The 20261-nt window shown below is 38.2% G+C and overlaps 1 protein-coding gene across 6 annotated transcripts in view; it reads right to left on the bottom strand.

The window, feature by feature from the left end:
* The window catches only part of PPP1R9A (protein phosphatase 1 regulatory subunit 9A), a 130392-nt gene that overhangs the window by 14765 nt on the left and 95366 nt on the right, over positions 1 to 20261 (bottom strand). For 4 of the 6 annotated variants that reach the window (XM_030967361.1, XM_030967349.1, XM_030967369.1 and 1 more), the window contains exons 7-15: positions 19849 to 20004; positions 14387 to 14440; positions 12314 to 12543; positions 10847 to 10943; positions 10547 to 10718; positions 6238 to 6395; positions 5365 to 5665; positions 1159 to 1246; positions 982 to 1059 (exon numbers count right to left, since the gene is read on the bottom strand). In XM_030967361.1, the coding sequence (XP_030823221.1) occupies positions 982 to 1059; positions 1159 to 1246; positions 5365 to 5665; positions 6238 to 6395; positions 10547 to 10718; positions 10847 to 10943; positions 12314 to 12543; positions 14387 to 14440; positions 19849 to 20004 (1334 nt within the window). The remainder of the gene's footprint in view (positions 1 to 981; positions 1060 to 1158; positions 1247 to 5364; positions 5666 to 6237; positions 6396 to 10546; positions 10719 to 10846; positions 10944 to 12313; positions 12544 to 14386; positions 14441 to 19848; positions 20005 to 20261) is intronic. The other 2 variants (XM_030967387.1, XM_030967397.1) reach the window with 1 other exon arrangement.

The following is a 20261-nucleotide window of genomic DNA, read 5'->3' as shown; positions in this document are numbered from 1 at the left end:
ATTTTATGGAGCTACACAATGTACTTGTCACTGGCTCTCCATATACCAGACTGTCAGTAGAACTGCACAAATGGCTACATACTGATTTTCCATCACAATGTTTTTTTTACTAGCATTCAAACTCTGCTTTCTCCCAACAGCTCTTTTATCATGTAGGTTTTTTGCACTGTTTTATGTGCAGAGTTTTTGAGTTGCTATGTTCTTTCTAGACTTTTGGAACATATTAAGTATGCTTAGCTCTCCTGACTTTATTTTGCCTTTCATACCTGGAACCAGGTATCATGCTGTGATCTTGTCAGACTCATAGGTATGTAAGGAGAGGCCTTCACTAAAAATCTACACTAGCTTTTGCAGAGATTGCCTCCTGTCATTGTGAACATTCATTTATTTATTCAGAATTCTGATGCTGGTGATGTTGTGTCATCAGATCTCACAATTCCTTGCCTGAAAGTTGTTGATGCGACATGCAGTCAGCATTTCTCCTATTTTTCAATTCAAGATGTTTATCTTCAGAAAAAAAAACCTTCTGAAAGCATTCCTCATGTGGCTGCTGCAAAGCTGCAGTGAACAGCTGCTGCTCAACCTCACTTTAAAAAAAAAATACATGGAATTGTGTCAAGGTTTCTGGTTCATGGACATTATTAACTGACTGGGTGCATCTTGTAGGGCTGCTCTGACAATCAGTTTCTGCAAATCCTATTAGTGGATGCAACAGCAGCAGCTGGATTTGATGATTCTTGCAAGTCACCGCCAGCTTGAGAAATTTCATGATTTTATGACATATTAAACCTTCAAGTATCTTTAGATTATATGTCAGTCTTTTGTGAGCCAAGAAATCTAGGTTTGTAAGCTCAGGTTATCTCAAATCTTAACACTTATTCATGAAGTCAGTGGGACTGTTAATATTCCATCTGCTAGGATGATTATGTTTTTCCAATGTTGCTGGCACACAATTTCTCACATCCCCTGTCTCACCCATACCTACTGCCACAGGCCACCCTCATGGCTTCTTTCTCCTTCCGCTTCTTGCCCTTGCTTGAACTCCTTCTCAAGGGAGCCCTATAAGAATATTAGAAAACATCAGGAGACATCTTAGAAATTTTACTTTCAATCCTTTTAATGAAGAAGAAAATGTATTTTAAATTAAAAAATGCTTACCCAAGATCTGCAAGTTTTCTCTTTAGTTTTTCTGTATGCCCTATAGTAGGGCTAGTTGTTCTTGCTGCCTGAGCACTTGTGGCACCATCTAGGATACATTTGTACATGGAAGAATGTACATTATTAATTTTAATTGGTACTTTCCATCCAGAATACTTTGTGTATCTTTTCATAATTAGATACCTATACATGAACATGTGTGTGGGTAGACAATTTAATTAGGGGAATTCTCATTTTTAGGAAAATGGTGTGAACAGGAATAAAAATAAATAACTTCAGAATTCACAAATACACAAAAATTTTAATTTAAGAAAACCAAAAGTTAATATTGATTGAGTTTTAATGACTATGCAATAAATTGAATAACAGAAAGTATTAATAGGCAAACATTCCAGTGAATCCATTTTTAAACTCAGCAGTAGTTTGCTTATGTTTATTTTTTACAGAATTCATTTGGTATGTATGCTTTACTTCCAAAATTACTCCTAAAATTCTTTTTTCAATTTTGGAACCCAGGGTACCTTTTATGATGGGCATGCTATGAAATAGTTAATCAGTTTAGCCCGAACATCTTTGTTAAACTGAACATGTAACCTAAAATCTAACCATTCTGAATTAAAAAGCAAACAACAACCCTCCCCAAAACCTGAATGTAGCTTAGTTAATAAATTTGCCTTGAGGCATTTATCAATTTTTGATCTCTTCTACCAATGCTATTAAATCCTAAAGAGGAAACAGTCTGCAGTATCTAAAAAGCCAAAACAATGAACCTGAGTCTGGCAAACATCCTGTGAAATCTATACAGAAAATAAAAGAATACACACTACTGTGTGTTCAAAAATTCAGAAACTGTGACTCTTAAATATAAAGAGTGTTCCCAAATACCCTAGAGGAAGCAAATAAAGGTCAGTCATTCATGTCACTTGTGGTTTGGTGGCTTTTGCAATGTGACCTCAGACATACACAACTTCAAACTGGATGCATTGCTGGGTTTGTGGATTTCTCCTAGTGTTGCTGACTTGAATTAAACCCTCAAAATTAACCCCAAGCATCATAGCACTATCACAGGACAGTCAACTATTTGTACAGAACTTTGTGTGTTGCTTTGTAGATAATATCTGCCCAAGTTTTCATTTGAGCAAACAATTTAATGTGCAATTAATTGGTTAAATCCTCTGAAAAGCAGGAAAATAAGCCTTTTGCAATACTCACACTAAAAGCCATACTATTTCCACTAATGCAAGTCCTTATGTTAAAAAAAATAAATTTTAAGAACAACTAACAAGCACCCTCATTCCAAAAAAGAAAACAAAAGAAAGTAATACGAAGAATGACAAAAGCAAGATGAAGTCTCTGAAGAAGAAATCCATTCCCCAAGGAGGCAGAGGAGAACTTCAGGCAATGCACACTCTGCATCAACCCTACACTGTGCACACTTCTTTCCTGTTTCCCCTTACAGTTTCTTTTTCACCTTTAATGTACACTTCTCATTTAACCACTGCCAAAATTGTTCCAATAATTAAAACTTGCCACATTTATTTTCACACTAGCTATTAACAGGCAACCAGGACAAATGGCTTTCAGGGGAAGGGGTAGTGGGTTTTTTTTGAGGAATTTCTTACTAAAGTTGAGAAATTATAAAGTACAGTGGTTTTATGCTGGGCAAAAAATTAAAGCATTTAGTAGATGGTTGTTTTGCTGCTGTAGTAGAAAAAAAAAAAAGCCTGGAGAGTTTAGCTGGAATACACAGCAGCTACTTGGAACAGCAAATTACTGTTCAAGCTCTTATATCCCTATGGTCCCCCTCCCACACAGCTGGGGCCAGCCAGGACCCTTTAAATAATGATGACTTGCTGAGGAAAATATTTGGGCTGGCTATGGGACATAGGGGAGCATGGATAGTCTAGGTCCCAAAACCAGCTTCAGTAGCAGTGTGGATCTGAACCTACAGGGTCTTGGGTCTTGCATGCAGGAATTACTCAATGCTTGCCCATGAGAGAGACCAAGCACCAGAGGCACAGGTGGCCTGCCTGGGCAGGACGGGACTTTGGCCACTCTGGTTGGGTGCGTCTTCCCTGGCTCCTTGAAGTTCTTCAGTTCTTCCTTGAAGGTAAGGGAAAGCTGGTTTCTCAGAACAAATCACACAGAAGCTGTTTAATCCACCACCTCCAGCTGAGAGCTGCGGTAATGTGTGGCTGATGGATGTGGAAGACCCCAGACCTCAGGTCCCTGCCCACGGGCACGCAGCACTTGCAGCAGCCTCACGTCAGTGAGCACTGCCCACTGCTGTCATCTGGCAGCTATATCAAAGGATGCTGCTGCTGCACAAATCAGGCAGAACTAAAGAAAGTCATCACATATACTTGAAAAAGCTGTGGTTCTCCAGCTCATCATTTTGCAATGAAACTAATCTCATACCACTTCAGCCCTACCCACAACACTGCAGGATCTTGTAGGAAAAAGACAAAAACACAAATGTGAGCTTGCTAATGCTCACTTCTGCTATTGAGAGACTAACTAATGGCTGTGTGTGTCCACAGAGGTGCTCTCTTTCCATCTCTAAAAAACCCCTCCTGAGCACATAAAACAAATGCAGTGTCTTTTTTAATTTTCTGAGCTGTACGAGTTTAACAGCCAAATTAACAGTAATTTAAAATAGCATTGCTGCAACACTTGTTGCCAAATAACTTGTTTCTTTTTTTAGTATGACTTACTAAATATGATTTTTTGTACTTGAAATTATATTGCTCTGGTTAATTCTAATATATTACTCAGCAGAACCTAGACACACCCAAAAGCATTGGTTGTTTACTTAACAGTCACAAAGAGGAAAGCATGACAGCAATATTTAGACAGAGATTGTTTTTCAAACCTAAAATGGAAAGTGTGACACAGTGGGTGGAATGCAATGCCCTATTCCTTGCACTACAAGGTTAGTTTCCACCAATTTTTTATCAAAGTATTTTTCATACATCAGTTGGAAGCACAGGATTTAGGATTTTCCCGACAAACCAATCACACGTTCAAGCTGAGTTTCTAAAGTCACAATCTTATGTTCACACCCTTATTTTTACTTGCAAAATACAAATATTGAATTTAACTTGGAATTCTTAACAATTTAACCTAGTTACAACTAGCAATTTCAGAACTCATGTAAAAATTCTTGCAGTATATTAACCTCTCCTAAATTCAGTAAAGTTTCATAATGCTGTCTTTTATGAACCTATGTGAAAGCCCAGTACAAAGATGAAGAAGAAACTGGGTTTAAATCAGTAGCAAGTCAGACACACAAACATAAATTTTCAACTAATTTCTCTTTTCAGTTAATTCAAGCAAGGCAAAGTCTCTTATAAGCCTTTCTAGACCTAGTCCTGCAGACCTCACTTATGAACAATTTTTTATTATGCATTTTAACTTATGTGACAGTTTCAGAATGCAAGGTGCATTGCTAAGAATGCTGAAGTGGTTTCAAATGTTAATTCTGACTTTCAAATGCACCTGAAAAGAACAGCTCAGTGTTCAGTGACATATTGGTAATTCTATAATGAACTGTCATCTGAGACATACACCTGAGCTACATATGATTGCACCCTGTTTTATCCACCTAAGAGGATAAAACAGAGTCAAGAGTCTGAATCAAATTAGTAACAAGGAGGCCAATCTCTCCAACAAATTACGTATTTTTTTTCTGTAAATGAAAAATCTCCACTAACCTCTCATTAAACCTAGACTTTGCTTCCTCTCAGCAATTAAAAGCCACAATCTGCTGTTCTTGCTTTACACTCCTTTCTGCACCCTCCAAAAAAATCATCTAGCAGTGCCAAAATCACATTATTTGAGAAAGTACACTGTGTTAAGCACGTTTCTAATATGGAGGTGACCCAAGGTCAAATAATGTTTTGGTTTTTTTTAAACACAATACAATGTTTTCTTAAGGGCATTTTCCCCATTTTTTTTCAGTGAGTTCCAAGAAAGCCTGAAAAAAAGAAAATAAGCAGTTCCCTATCCCATTTTAAACTTTGTCCTTCTCTTATACCATCATACAAGATCATTTTAAAGTTTCTGGCTTCCAGGTAGGCAAAAGAAATGACAAGATGATGACCTTCTAGTTGCTAAGGTACTACTGCACAACAAAAAGCAATAAAGTAGATAGCTGTTAAGTGAGCAAAATGATGCATCAATTTATTGTAAAAGAAACAGTAATACCTTTATCCTGTAAAATATTCCTGCCAGCTGGGTGATGCAAAGGAGATGCTTCAGAGCTGTGCCCAGATTTTGAAGGAGAGGAAAGTGGAGTGTCTCCCTGAGCATATGGGGAATGGACACCTCCTTTGTGGTGCTGTTCTTCTTCTTGGTTTTCAGTTAGGTTGTCAAGTGAGATTGCTGCACTGCTAGCCACGGGGGAGAGGGAGGAAGCACCAGAATCTGATGCTGGTGAGGATGCTCTCATGCATAAGGGCAGTGGTGATTTTGAAATGTGCATGGGACTACTGTAACTGTGTGATGGCTGTTGGTATAAGAGATTATAAAGCAGGTTATACCACTTAGTAAGCAAACAGAGCAAGATTTACTTTGAACATGCAATTCTTTTATTCATTATTTAGCTTTCTATTTGTACGAAATGCTGTAGCAGTTCAAGGCATTACCCTTTGATGTTGTTTATTGGTACAACACAGTGTTGTTATTGGTATCTGCTTTCAGATGAAGTCAGAATAGGACAAAACAATGAGCAAATATTGTATCAATTGTGATAACAAATTAACAAATAGAGAAATGCACAATTCAAGCTCCTTTCACCTCCTGCATAAATGAAAAGACCCACTCTGCGTTATAAAGCACATGTAAATCAAGAAGACCAGGATTCCAGTTAAAACACAACAGAACCAAAAAACCAGGTGTGCTGACTCAAAAGGAGACTGGACTTGCACATCACTCAAGCACATTCACAGCAGACCGGCCACAGAGGAATAAATACTGCCTGTGCTACAATGGAAGGATAAAGACAGAGGATGAACTGACCTACAGGGGCTATCTAGCACTCCCCAGGAAGCTGGAAAGAGAGGGTAGAGCCCTTCTCACCTTTCGCTCCAGGCTGTCCTCGCCATCAGTGGAACTGATGCTGTCATACAGCCGCGTTCTGGAAGGCCTCTGCCGCTTGTTCTTCACCGAGAGCTGAGCTCGAGTCTTCAGTGCCTTGGAGTCCAGCCTCTCTGTTTCTGGAACTGCTTCATTGAAATCTGTATGGAAATGTGATTTGAAACTGTTTAACGGAAGTATCTTTCCTTACTTTTTCCTAAGAAAAGGAATTGCACAAACAATTGCAAGCATATGCACTTCGCATAGAATCATGGAATAATTGAGGTTAGAAAATACACATTTTACTTGTACCTGTACCTTCATAACTCCTATAGTACCCCCAGAAAAAGTTATTTGCATACACAAGTTTATCTGTACAGATTCAGCAAGGGCAAGGGCATAGCAAAAAACCAACTGCAGATATTTAAGAATTCAATGAAGTATTCCCACTGTTACACAGATGACCACACAAACCCAGCTGTACCAGTAATCCACTTAGACTCCTTCAGAGGGAGTTACATGTGCTTGGCCTGCAGAGAGTTCTCCTCCACCAGGGCATAAACATCATTGTGTGATACATGACAACTGGAGAAGTATTTAATATAAAAGAACAGAACAATGAAACCATCCTACTTGCCTGGCTTCAAAGACACCCAATTCCTGAATATCTCATGAGCAAAGTATACTGAACACTTCATATATGACTTGCATCTACAACTAAATCTAACATAGCTGTACTTGTCTTAGCTATCAACCATCCACTTAAATGAAATCTGAGTATTGCAGCAAATTTAACATTTTTCACAGCCGCAGTGACTAAAAATATTTTAAAAGGTTCTTTTGTATTTTATACTAGAAAAAGAAGAGATTCTTACGGTTTAACTAACTTTTTTCAACCCTCACAGTAAAAACCAAACCATAATCCATTAGATAAATTTACTTGCCTATATACTGCATTCAGAATACACTAATTAATTAAAATCTGATCTTACAGATATTTTTGATTTTCTTCTATGTGTTAGAGTTAAATTTTACTCCACATGATAGTCCAGAATAATTAGCATTGTCTGACTTACAATGCTACTTCTGCCCTAAGTACTCCACAGGAAAACTACACATGGTTATAGCTTGAACTGCTTGTGTTTGTTCTTTCAGGTGTACAGACTTCTATACATCCCTTTGTTTCACTGCTGAAATTATGCAAACGAGAAACACAGAACTGGAAATGGTATTTACAGAAGTGCTCATATGGACCTTCTTAAAGCAGAAGACCATCTGGGCCTGGAGCTTCCTACTTCTTGCACCCCATCTTGCCCTGCTTTGTTGCAGTGGAACTGGGCTGCTGTCAGATGGTCTCTGCCCCAGCCACACGTGCTGCCACCCCCAGTCCCAGCTCCCTCTTCTGCAGAGAGTAGCTGGCCCTCACAGCTCCCTGTACAAACCCACAACCTCACATGATGCTGTAGTAATCTCCCAACCCACTGGGGTGTCTGGAAAATCTCTCACATAAAAGTCATAACAGTTCTTATTTCACTCTCAGAGTCAATGTAATGAGACTTTCTTTCACCAGACGTTCAACCACTTGACTCCAATGTTCTTCCATCTGAACTATTTCAGTACCACTGTGAAGCAGGGAAGAGCTCGCCTGTACTCCCACTGTTTTTCCATTAGACAGGCTGACAAAATTTAAAATCTCCTTCTGCGAACTGACACATCCCTGAGTATCCAAAGACACCCAGAAAGTAGAGACACAAAGTGGCTTGAACAGGAACTTGCACAGAGATGTCAAAGTCTGAGACTGTCAAAGTTGGCCTCAGCACTGAACTGTGCAGATTTCAAACCACTGACTCCTGCCAGTAAACAGCTTGATTGCCTACTGCAGACACAGCTCATCATCACTAAACCAGAAAGCTACAATGTACTGCTGGGCTCTCAGAATAAACCATGTATTTGTAAAGGAAATGCAATCCATAGTCTAGTATTCCTGGCAAAGCAAAGGAAGAATTATGTGGGCCATGGTAGTTTTTATTTTCTCTTTTTAACTTCCACTGATGTTACTGGCAGCCCCTGAAGCTCAGTGTGAGGTTATGTTACAGCCTGAGGAGTCTTGGCAGGATGCTGAACACGGCCAGAGCACTGTGCAGCGTCAGGAACAGTTACACTCAAATGTTTGCAACCATCAGGCTGCATCCACTGCTCCTTCCCAAGTCCCCAGCCATGCAAGAATGTAATAAACACCTCAGATCACACTGAAACAGAAACATACTTGATACCATTTTAATTAAAACATTGTATATTTACATACCCTAATTTTTTGATGGAAAACAGACCCGCAAACCTCTGGACAAAATTCTGGGATGTGGCTGTCCACATGCAGTCCTACCCCAGGAACCTAATGCAGAGGCTTGATCAAGAAGCATGTGTTATACTTGACGAACATAAGCCAGAAAAGAAACTGGAGCACCTGTGTGAATGTCACAAAGGCAGTGTGCCCAACCCACAGCACCCCAGGGACTCTACTCACCTCCAGCTGTCCATCATGGACAACTCCCCTGCCCCTCATAGCTCCTGTGCAAACACCCATGGGTTGAAGGCAAGTTCATTTCTTAAAAGGTTTAAACAAGCGTGATACAGAGACATAGGCTCTTTGCAGAGCAAGTGTCACTCACTATGTTAGAGTCTGCTACACACATCAGAAGCTGACACAGAACTTACTGGAAAATATATACGGAAGTCAAAGAGTGCTGCAACATATTTAAAGATATAATTATTTTTTAAAATGTTAAAACCACAAATGTAGCCTGGAATATAAAGCTAATTGCAGCTTCTGCTTTCAAAAAATCATTGCCAATTACCAATTTTTCCTAGCAAATAATTTGTGTTTGTATTCATGTGGTTAAACTTGGGCATTTAAATTCAGAGATCATCTAGTCTAACACTCAAAAAAATTAACACTGGTAACATTTCTCCAGGAGAACATTTTTGGAATGAAAAAAGGCAGCTCTTAGAAAATTTTCATGCAAATGCATTGATTAAAAACCATAATTTTGAAGCACTGACATGCAGATTTTTTATGCTGCACTAAGAACTTCCAACTTTTTAGAATGAATTTTAAAATTCCTTTTTTCTTTCTTTTACATGTAGAAATTCCCAGATTTTAGCTCTTAAGCCATAGACGTGTGTTGACATTGTTACAACAGTACATGTAAGCATCATTTTTCTGAGTCAAGTGAAGAAAACATAATTTCTTCTCCTGTAACACACTACTGAAAGGATTTGTGTTAACAGCACTGTTAAGTATTAAAAGTTTTATAACACTTAATGAGTGTCCATGGCAGAAATACAGACTTTCTTGTCATCCTGAGTGCTTTTCTGAACTTCAGAGATTTCATTAAAATTAACACTTGACAGAAAAAACAGGTCTGTGAAGATTTGTGGAAACCAACTGCACAAGGTCTGCATATCACTAATACTGCTTCAGCAGGACTAGCTCTTTTTTATACACATACTTTGTTAAAAATATAATTCACATTGATTTGTTTGTAAGGCAATATTGTTGGCGTCCACACTTGAAATGACTGCTAAAATATCAATATTAATACAACACCTCTGTGCTTGCTAAAAATTAATTTATTTCAAAATGTATTGCTTTTTTTTCAACAGAGAAATAAATAATGTTACAGTTTCTAGGAATCCTGGGCTTCATCAAAAGCAGGGTGCCACCTCAAAGGAGGTGATTCTGCCCCTCTGCTCTGGTGAGACCCCACCTGGAGTGCTGCACCCAACTCTGGGACTCCCAGCCTAAGAAGGACATGGAACTGTTGGATCAAGTCCAGAGGAAGACCATGATGTTGATAAGGGGGCTGGAGCACCTCCCCATGAAGACAGGCTGAAAAGTTGGGGCTGTTCAGCCTGGAAAAGAGAAGGCTGTGCAGAGACCTCATAGGAACCTTCAGCACCTGAGGGGCCCTACGGGGAAGCCAGAGAGGGACTCTGTCAGGAACTGTAGTGACAGGACAAGGAGCAATGGTTCATACTGAAAGAAGGGACATTTAGGTTGGATATGTGGGAGGAATTCTTTACTGTGAGGGTGGTGAGACCCTGGAACAGGCTGCCCAGAGAAGCTGCGGCTGCCCCATCCATGGAAGTGTTCAAGGCCAGGCTGAAGGCAGCTCTGAGCTATCTGGTCTAGTGAAAAGGTGTCCATGCCCATGGCAGGGGGATTGGAATTAAATTATCTTTAAGGTACTTCCAACCCAAACTATTCTATGATTCTATGATTCATAGCAGCTATGGTTTGGTTCAAACAAACCTTGACTTAAGCCATCCAGGCAGGTCACTTGCTTAGTATCCAGATTTTCCACTGCATCTCCTCTAGAAACTTCTCCAAAAGATGTCTGCCTTTCAAATATGTTGTTGTTATTGTTAACCTGGCTTCCATTTTGCTTCATTAGCCTGAAAACTTCTGCTTCCAAGTCTTGTATCTGAAAGAAATACAACACAGTATTACCAATATTCAGCCCAATACACCCTCCCCATTAGAGATGTTGTTTTTCCAGAAAATCACACAGAATTATCTCATTCTTCAAATATAAGAGGAAATGCTACTCACACGAGCTTGTAAGCCTTGAACCTCTACGAGGTGTGCTTTCTCCAAATCTTCTATTTTCTTTCGCTCAGCTTCCTGGCGTTTGATGAAGTCAAGTTCTCTTAGGGGAAAAAAAAAAAGATGTATTTGCTGTCATCAAAGCAATCAGAGTGAAAAAAAAAATGTTTGCTACTCATCAGAAAAATCTGTCCTTGCCAAATAATTTATCAGTCATTTAGTAAGAACTATGAAACTGCAATCAGGACAAAACCCTAAGCAAATAGTCTAAGTGAATATGCTAGGCAATAACATAAAAATGGCAAGAGCAACTTATCTGGAAAAAAAATCTCAGTTCTTACTAATAATCAAAATAGTTAAACTGGTTTCTTTTCCTAATCTGTCTTTACAACAAAACCAACATAGCTTAGTTTATGCTTTTCTATGTTGTAGGACATAGAGCAAAGTTTCTGTTTTACTAGAGTATGACTGTGTTCCTTCACAGAATGGAAAACCTGTAAGTTTGCAGGTACAAATTGAATTTTCTAAAGGAAATACGTCACATCAGTTAAGGAGTCTGAAGTATTTAAAAACAACTGACTTGATCTTTTATTAATATAAAGCAGAATGTCAATGGAAAGCTATCCAAACTCATTCTAGTGACTTGCTCTATCTCTTTTTATTTTGAATATCAAAGAAACTTGTGATAGAAAACACACAGGATACAAACTAGTTTTGGAACAGTCACGAAATTCCAAAATAGGTAAGGATATTTGGATAATCTAACCCCCTTTTTAATGGGACAGGATATTAAGTTCTGCAATCCCATTTATCACTTGACATTGCTGTATGTCTTTGAGTTTTCCTCTTTAAATAAGTGTATTTCAGCAGAAAATGAAAAAAGCTGCTGCTGCGAAAGAAAAAGTAATCTTGGGAATGGAAGCTGTTATAGAAATATAAGATGTTATTATTCTTGCTAGCCACCAGGGAGAGGGGACCACATGAAACAGAGGGGGCCGGGAAATCATCAGTTAGCTCAACTCAGCTCAAACATTCTTGGCATCTACAAGAAGAAGAAAAATTAAATGTAAAATGCAACCAAACAATATTTCCTTCGATGTTACATTAGTACACAGCAGAAATGAATCCAGCTGATACAATACACATATAAATTGCTGCAAACTTTGTTAATCAAGTGCTTTACTGTGATTACTCTTAGTTGTTTGCAATTACATTGAGCTATCTCCTAATTCTGAAACATACCAATCTGGAATATTACAGACTTAGTCTTTATTTAGGTACAATATGACTACATCTTGAATACTAGCATTTTTCCATAATAGAAAGAGTCCATGCTTTTCACGAACAAAAAAAGTGGAAAACAGTGTTTACCTTACAGGTGCTTAACAGTGTGTTTCATATTTCAAAATATATCACATACATGTTTTCTAACTGGCCACTAAGTCATTTGCTGAGCCTGGTGTAGCTGCTTACTTTTGCTGAAAATCCTTGATTAATTTCTTTGCCTTGTTATATTTCTTCTCCAGAGCCTGATACTGGCTTTGAGTCTCCTTGAGGTGCTCATTCACTGTGTGACACAGGGTTTGTGCCTCAATCCAATAACTCTCTAATTTCATCATCCTTTCCTTATTCTCCTCAATGTTCTGCTGAAGTTGGGTCTTCTCCAATTCCCACCTCACCTTCTCATTCTCAGCAGCCTGCAGCTGAACAAAGGAGTGGCGATGCAGTCAGTGAAAAGCTGCAAAGTGCAGCCTAATAGTTCAGGATTAATTCAAACAACACAAACAGAGAGAATCAGTAAATCAGTAACTACAATAGTAATATGCTAGCAGTGGGAAGAGTGTTCCAGGACAAAGAAAACAGGCTGCTACATGTATTATTCTTCCTCATAAAACCAAGCAGAGTTTTTGCTCAGTGTTCCAGTGCAGCCTCTATGCTTCCCTGGGTTATACTAACCTATTTGACTGGCTGACATTTAAAATGTCCATAGTGGAGTACCCAGACAAACTGCAGGGTTAATCAGCCAGTGCATGGGATGCATTTTGCTTTGTGTATGTGACTCAGGTACTATAAAGCATTTACGCACTTTCAGAAAATGATGACATTTCTTATTTTGGGAAGGGGGACTTTGATTTCCAGATTTTTTTTTTGTTTTGTTTTAGTGTTCTCATTTGCTAACTGAAGCTATCTGCAGGTTTCAGTGTTTGGTGCTGGATAAGGGTAGGGTTATATAGCATCTTGTGGGATTTACTTCCTATAATTTAGTAAACAAAAAATGCCTTAACATCCCTGTTTATTTATCAAGAGTTCTTAATTTGCTCTGAGCAGTTCTGCTAGCATTATGGATGATACACACCAAAAAAATTAACTTGTTTGCAGTTTTATTAGTAATATACCTAAATGAGTCACATTTTCTTCAGCTCTATGGAAAAGATGAAGTAAAAAGGTCCAACACTAAAAGGCACATTAACCCTAATTTTGCAAATGGATATGCACAGAGGAATGTTTACACCCACACATCGATGCCATCAAGTCAATGGGCCTTGGCACAATCCCAAGGGATCGACTGTGTGGTTCCAGTTGCTAGATTTGAACTGGAAAGCAGAGGAAGAAAAGATTTTTGACTTTCTGGACTGAAACAGGACAACAGAAATTGTCCTTACAGAAAACAGTTGCACTCTGATTTTTTAAACAGTAATTTATGCAGATTTGATAAACGCTATGCAAAATACAAAATAATAGTGAGTGCAAATGCTGCTGAAAAGAAATAATAATCTAAAATCTTTTCTTGAAGTACAATTTTCTCTTTTTCTTATTTTTATTTCCTTTATAATATACTCAGACTCAAAGAGAAGGATGTCATTATAAAACCTAGTATTGCTGAACTACTGAATAATCAGTTAGGGTCCCATAAAGGTTACCCTAGTACAAAAAAAACAAATTCCTTTTTATGGCTATAGCAAATTTAATTTATTAACTAGCAGCTGATTGTGAGATAATGTTTTCTTTTAAACTGATCCTATTTTTCCTTCCTAGACTGTCTTTTAAAGGTATCTGCAAAAATATGAAACAATACTTTTTCTTCTGTATATAAAAATAATTTCTATTAAATTCCTTTGAACAAATCAGGTTTTTAAAAAATGTCATTATTGAAAAGTAGCGCAGGGATACTTTAACATCACTTGTAAATAAAAATCTACTAACTTCAACTTGAACATTCAATCCAAATATAATTTTAAAACCTGAAAAAATGCATGAGAATTTTAAAACTAGCAATCTGCCATTTAGTTATTATGATACCCCTTAAAACATATGTTTAATTGAAGCTACAGAAGTTGGCACTTTCTTTTAATAGCAGCACTTAAGATTTTACTTGAAACTTGGAATAAAGAACATACACCAAGACAAGATTTAGCTGAGCCACTGTGATTCTTAATCAGCCTTTAATAAGGATGGTGACTTCTCCACCCACATAAAGATACATCTTCAGATCTGATTTTGCATGAAGAAAAAAACATTATGCATTAACCATATATTGATTCTTACCTTTGTCTTCAGCTTCTGAATTTCAGCTTCTGTAACTGCATGTTTGATTTGCAACTAGAATTTAAAACATAAAATAAACAAGTGAAGTCACAGAGAGTACTCCGGTATTTTTAAAGCCTGTGCTGCAAGTTGAATACCTTATTACATAGCAGAAGGCCCTGAAGAGTGCTGCAGTGCAGTAGATTGTAAATTAAAATGTCTAGCTTGCAAAATGACTCAGTCTGTGCAACCTAATTAAAGATAGGATGCCGTCTAACCACTCATAATTTCAAATCAGAACATCCAATCTGTTTAGCAAAACCAAATGTCTTATGTTTAAAAAAATTAGATGTTATCCTGCTGGGCTTTGCTCTCCCCTGATGTGAATGTGAAATATATCCCAGCGCTTAAAGTCCCACTGCACTGATTAAAGCAGGCACATTACAAATAAGCAAATATGGAAATAAGTGATTTAACATCTCAAGAAGTCAGGAAAACCTTGAGGGAAGATTCCAAACATTTATTTCATGCAAGAAGAAAGGTAAACTGATGCTATCTTTCACCAATAGCTGGAGTTACTCTGCACAAGCCAGCTAATCTCAGTTGAGGGCAGTTACACAGGGAAACTGTAAATAACAGCAACAGCATTCAAGCAACAAAGCGATTGCAAGCAGATTAACAGCCAGGCAGTGTGCTAAAGGTTGTAGTTACATCACCAAGCAGCCACAACAACAGGGGATCTGTGCAGGGAAAGGGTTGGTGTGGAGGACCTGGCTCCCACCTGCACACCTGCTGTGGGATTTCTTCTGTTCCAACCTACATTAGTCTGTTCTGTGGAGTGAACAGCCTACTACAGTCTACTACTCTGAGTGTGTTAGGCAATGTCCTGAAACACCTTTAGTTTTACCACAAAGGTCTGCTATTCACAGGTTCCAGGAACGCTCTGAAGTACAAACTGAACCACAGCTCCAACAGCACAACCCTAATCCAAGTGGATAAGATCACGCACACGTATCCAATACTCGTCCAATACTGCACCCCAGTCCCTGCTGCTATAATGTTTAAAGCAGGCAGCATGGACAAACTACTGACAGGCCCCAAAACCTCACACTGAATCACTGACTCCAGTATGTTGGGTATGGAGCTGTGGGCAAGGTCAAAAAGTGAATTACAGCCTGAGCCAGCACTGCACTGGAGATAAGGCATCGTCCATTATTTATGAATAGGAGGAATAGCTACAGAAAAGCATGTTTTACATGCAGGTTACTTCTCTTACAAGACAAACATGAGCTTTTGGGAATAGTTTATGTGAGCTAATAGAGTATATGAGGTTGTTGTACTGAACCAGAAACTAACATCTCTGGTGAAGTAATGGCTACATTCTTGAAGAATTAGCTGTTAGTAAGAAAATGTGCAAATTAATCAATTTAAATTAGTTAGAAGTTCTTCTGGGAGAGGGGAATAATTTTCAAAGTAACAGGAGCTATCACTGAGCTGACCAGTACCAGTATCTGAAAAATTCTAAGCCAATTTAGAAATTCCCTTTTCATGAAGTCTCTTGAATGTTCCTTCTTGTGGCACAGGAAATGCACACTCTCAGATACAGTCTGGTTTGCAAATCAGCCTCAATTTATCTACTGAATAAACCTAGTCCTGTAAGGTGGAGAATTCCTCAATTTATGCTGGACAGAATAAAGGAGACACCCATTCACCATTTAGGAATCTTCTTTCAAACATTCATTTCTTGGTCACGGTTTCCAGAGGAGACTGTAAGAACTTCTAATCCCCACAATCTGTTACTTATGCTCACATTTTGACTTTGCACTGGAAAGTGTTACAACTCTTCCTGTGCTCAGTGAGAGCAGATATAAGATTCCATTTCGAATGAAATGAACTGACTGCAGCAGCTTGCAGAGACACAGGTAACCCTGGGATCATGGGGCTCCTGCGCAAGTGCCACAGGGGAGCAGGGCTACTGCTCCAGGATGGAGAGGTGCCAGTGCAGCTGGGAACAGGGCACTTGGAAGCCCTAGAGCTGGTCTAATGGCAAGAAGTTGCCAGTAAAGCTACTGCACCTAGTAGGCAAGGAAGCTGAGAAGGACATACACCTTTTTATATACATATTAGAGGGAAAAAAGGAGATACTTCAATTAGCATTTGCAAGAGGTTACTTGCAATTTTTGAGCTCAGTCATTACAATTTTCAGAGATTGAGAACTGGTTTTTCTCCCCATTGCACTCCTGTTAATAGTGAAAAATTATTAAAGAACCATCTCAAAATATCATGGTGTTTATAAAATGCCTAACCTTTGCTTAGTTCTGCTACACTGTCCTGGGGTGAGATAAAATCAGGGGAATAATGGATGAGCTAGATTTTTCCCCTTTTCAGACTTAATAATGGCATCAAAAAGCCAAGACTCAAAGCCTTAGGCTGCCTGCTGACAGTTCACTCCCATCTCTTCTGAAACCCACAAATCCATACGGAGCACTTAAAGACCTTATTATTACATACAAATAAACTCCAAATTGTTGCATAAATGACAATCTGCTCAGGTACAGATGGTTTTTAACAGTTATTTTTGTGCTTTCTGTTATTAAGTTTAAAAAAATGAATACTGAGTACCCAGTCAGATCATTGAATCAGTACATGGTACAGCAGATCCCACTGAGGCAGAAGAAAGAAGACACTTTTCTGTTTAACAGAAAAATATGTAGCTGGATATACGCCTTTTTTTTTAACTAATTATGGTTGTAGAATAGATGAGAAATGCTAACACATTTATAGGTTAGACTAAACAACAGGCAAGGTCAACTATTTGGCAAGAAAATCTGGACTCCATAGCTAAATTTTTTTAAGCAAGTTTACTAACAGGGGACCAGAAATCTTTATTCCATGTTCTATTTAATGCCAGACAAATTCTTGGCAAATACTATTTTTTTTTTTTTTTTTTTTTGGCTTTTAAGTCAATAAAAAATTGTGAAGGCTTCGCTTTAACAAAGACATTTTGAGTAATATTTGGCACATTTCCTATTCAAGTATGTCTTGAAAAGCTGATTAATTTTTTACAAAACAATAAAACTTGCTATAAAAGGTAACTTTTAGAGAGAAAATGGACTGAATTCATCAAGACTGCAAAAGGTAGAATGGGATGAAAAGTCTAGAAAATGTTAAAATACCAGGAGTACACTGGGAAGGAAAGTATGCAACAGAGTCTAATAATCACCATGACAATTTTTACGCAGTCATTATATATTTTTGCATATAATGATCATCCATTCTTCATATATTTAATTAAAATATGGAATAATGAATTCTTACATAAATGTCCCTTCTCCCCACAGATCTTGTCTCTCTTCCATCATCACAGCTAAAATAAAGTTTCTAGCTCTTTCTCTCAAAGCAGTTAAGAAAAATCAGTTCTATTTTTCCTGCTTTACAGCCAGGAAAACAAGACTTTCAAAACTACCGTGATTCACCCAGGAATGCCCATCTCTCTTCTGACTTTCATTCCAAAAGCAAGGCATTTTTAAAAAGAGTGCTCTCAAGAGTATGGGAACATGATTTTTGTTGCAAACACTGAATTCAACTAATTAGGTCAAACTATTATGCTTAAAGATTATGTCCTACCCATTTGCTTAATACTTTCATTAATCTCTGGAGTAAGAACAAGAAAGAACAGTTATTCTTTAAATACAATTCCAGAAAACACTGTGTGGGCTTGTGCAGTGTGATCATGAACAAGTCCTCCAGTGTTGAAAGAATTCAGGGCAAATACCAAGAAAAATACATGCATTCACTCGGCCTCAGCCAACAAAACGCAGCTGTGTACTCTTAAAGACAATCCGTGACACAAAAGTGGTGTGCTCAGACAGCACTACTGCGTGGGCTGCCGAAAGAGCACACTCTGAGGCAGGAGCATTTCATGTTTTCTTCTCAGGCTCTCATCTACACTTACACTCAAGGATCCCAAAGTACCTTCATCTGGGCTCTAAAACAGCATTTTAAGGCCATTACGGAAGATAGGTCTGCAAATAACTTCAAATCAGTCTGGACAAACCCCAGTATGGCAACAGCCTGAGTTTATGGAAACTGTATTCAAGCACAGATTTAAAGGTGGTTTATTCCAAGGTGAGTTTCTTGCCCATCACTGCGTCTGTGTTTTGCACAGCCTTGGAAAACTCACTGGCACATGGAGAATGGTAGCATCTTCCCACCACTTTGAGACTGTATTCTATGTATGATGCAAAGTATTAGAAAATGAAGTAAAATGTTCTGCTAATTTGTGTAAGAGCATGAAACTCAAAATATGGAGTGAGAAAATCATAATTTAAGTAATGTAAAAAACTTTCAGGAGCCATCAATGAATAACAGTAGGCACCCAATGGCTGCGAGGGCTCTCAGCAGAAAAGGGAAAGACTGGCTGCTCATTGATTGATCACTTTCCCCACATGACTCTCACTAGAGGGTAGTAAGAATGTATTTATACAAGATGAAATATCTGGTTTGAATGAAGGCAAGAGGATAAGTGGAGAAGGTGAAAAGAGGAGTTCTGGTATTTTAATACTCCTATCTGGGCCCAGGTTCTGCTGTTTATATCTCCTATGAGGTTCTGGCTACTTTCAACCCTTCCATCTTCCTGTGCTTAAAAAAAAGTTCTTTACTGCCATCACTCAGCCCATTACTGTAAGCTCAGGTATATCCTGATATTGTTTCATATCTTTATTTGCACGAGAATTCAGGAAAGTCTAAAAAGAAGCAACATCAAAAGCACACAGCCTAAAATACAGAAGAAATGTCCCTTCATATTTTGGTATGTGAAATTATATAAATTCAATGACCACAGTGAACACCACTGTTAGTACAGGTGGATGCTACACTCCCTAACCATAAACTTGGCATAGTTTTGGTAAAACTTTGGTAAATTACCATCTTGAAGTATGGCTGCTTCCCCCATATGGGCATCTTTCTAAACACATGGCCAAACACATGACATGGCTGTACACTGATGAGTTACTGTGGAATGGCATAGGATGAGTTTCACATGTCTCTCTTCACTGAAATTTAACACTTGTTTGGTTTTCCCAATCACCTTTTACTGGAATCTTAAAAAACCAAAGCAAAACAAAGCAAACTAAGCCAAAAAAAAAACCAACCCCAAACCCCAGCACACTGCTAGTGATGAATGAACTTGCACTTTGTCTATGTGGTCAAACTAAGTGCTGAGGCAGAGTAACTTCTGTATTGAAAAGTTAATTTATAAACTGCCCTCATCAATACAACAGTCACCTGAAAACTGATGCCAAAATATCTCCAAAAGCCAGTTCTACTTCTTTCAAGGAGAAATTTTTGAGTAATTTCAAAGTACTAAACATACAAAAAGCTAAAACCACTCCAGTTTTCGAGAGAAAAAACCCAAGCACTGAGATAACTAGAAATCTGGTTCAGTGATGTATTTCAGGAGTATTTTCTGATGTATAACTTACTTCTTTGAATTTGTGAGCAAGTTTGCTGGTGTCCACATCACTGGGGGAGAACATGTCATCATTTTCAGGGAGATCGAACACTTCAATGGCCATGTCACCTCCTGGAAGGACAGGTCCCATGTCTTCATCTTCTTCATCTGTAGCATATTCCCCTGTCTTAATTTTATAGCATTTAAGAAATTCCAGTTATCCTCTTATTATGCAGAGACTATTCAAAGAGTAACTAAGATACTGTGCAATCACAGCATTCTGCATACAAAAAAGGTTATCTTTGTCTTTAGCTATAACCCCAGTACTGATGAATTCTACCAGACAAAATATAACTCCACAGCAGTATTTCAGTACTTTAAGACAGAAGAGAACAGTGTCTTAAGCACTAATAACTCAGCTCTCAAGCATTACTGGCTCTGTAT

The sequence above is a fragment of the Camarhynchus parvulus genome, chromosome 2 (genome assembly GCF_901933205.1).
Source record: "Camarhynchus parvulus chromosome 2, STF_HiC, whole genome shotgun sequence".
NCBI lineage: Eukaryota > Metazoa > Chordata > Aves > Passeriformes > Thraupidae > Camarhynchus > Camarhynchus parvulus.
Note: the sequence above shows the minus strand (reverse complement) of the source record. Positions and strands in the feature narration are given on the sequence as shown.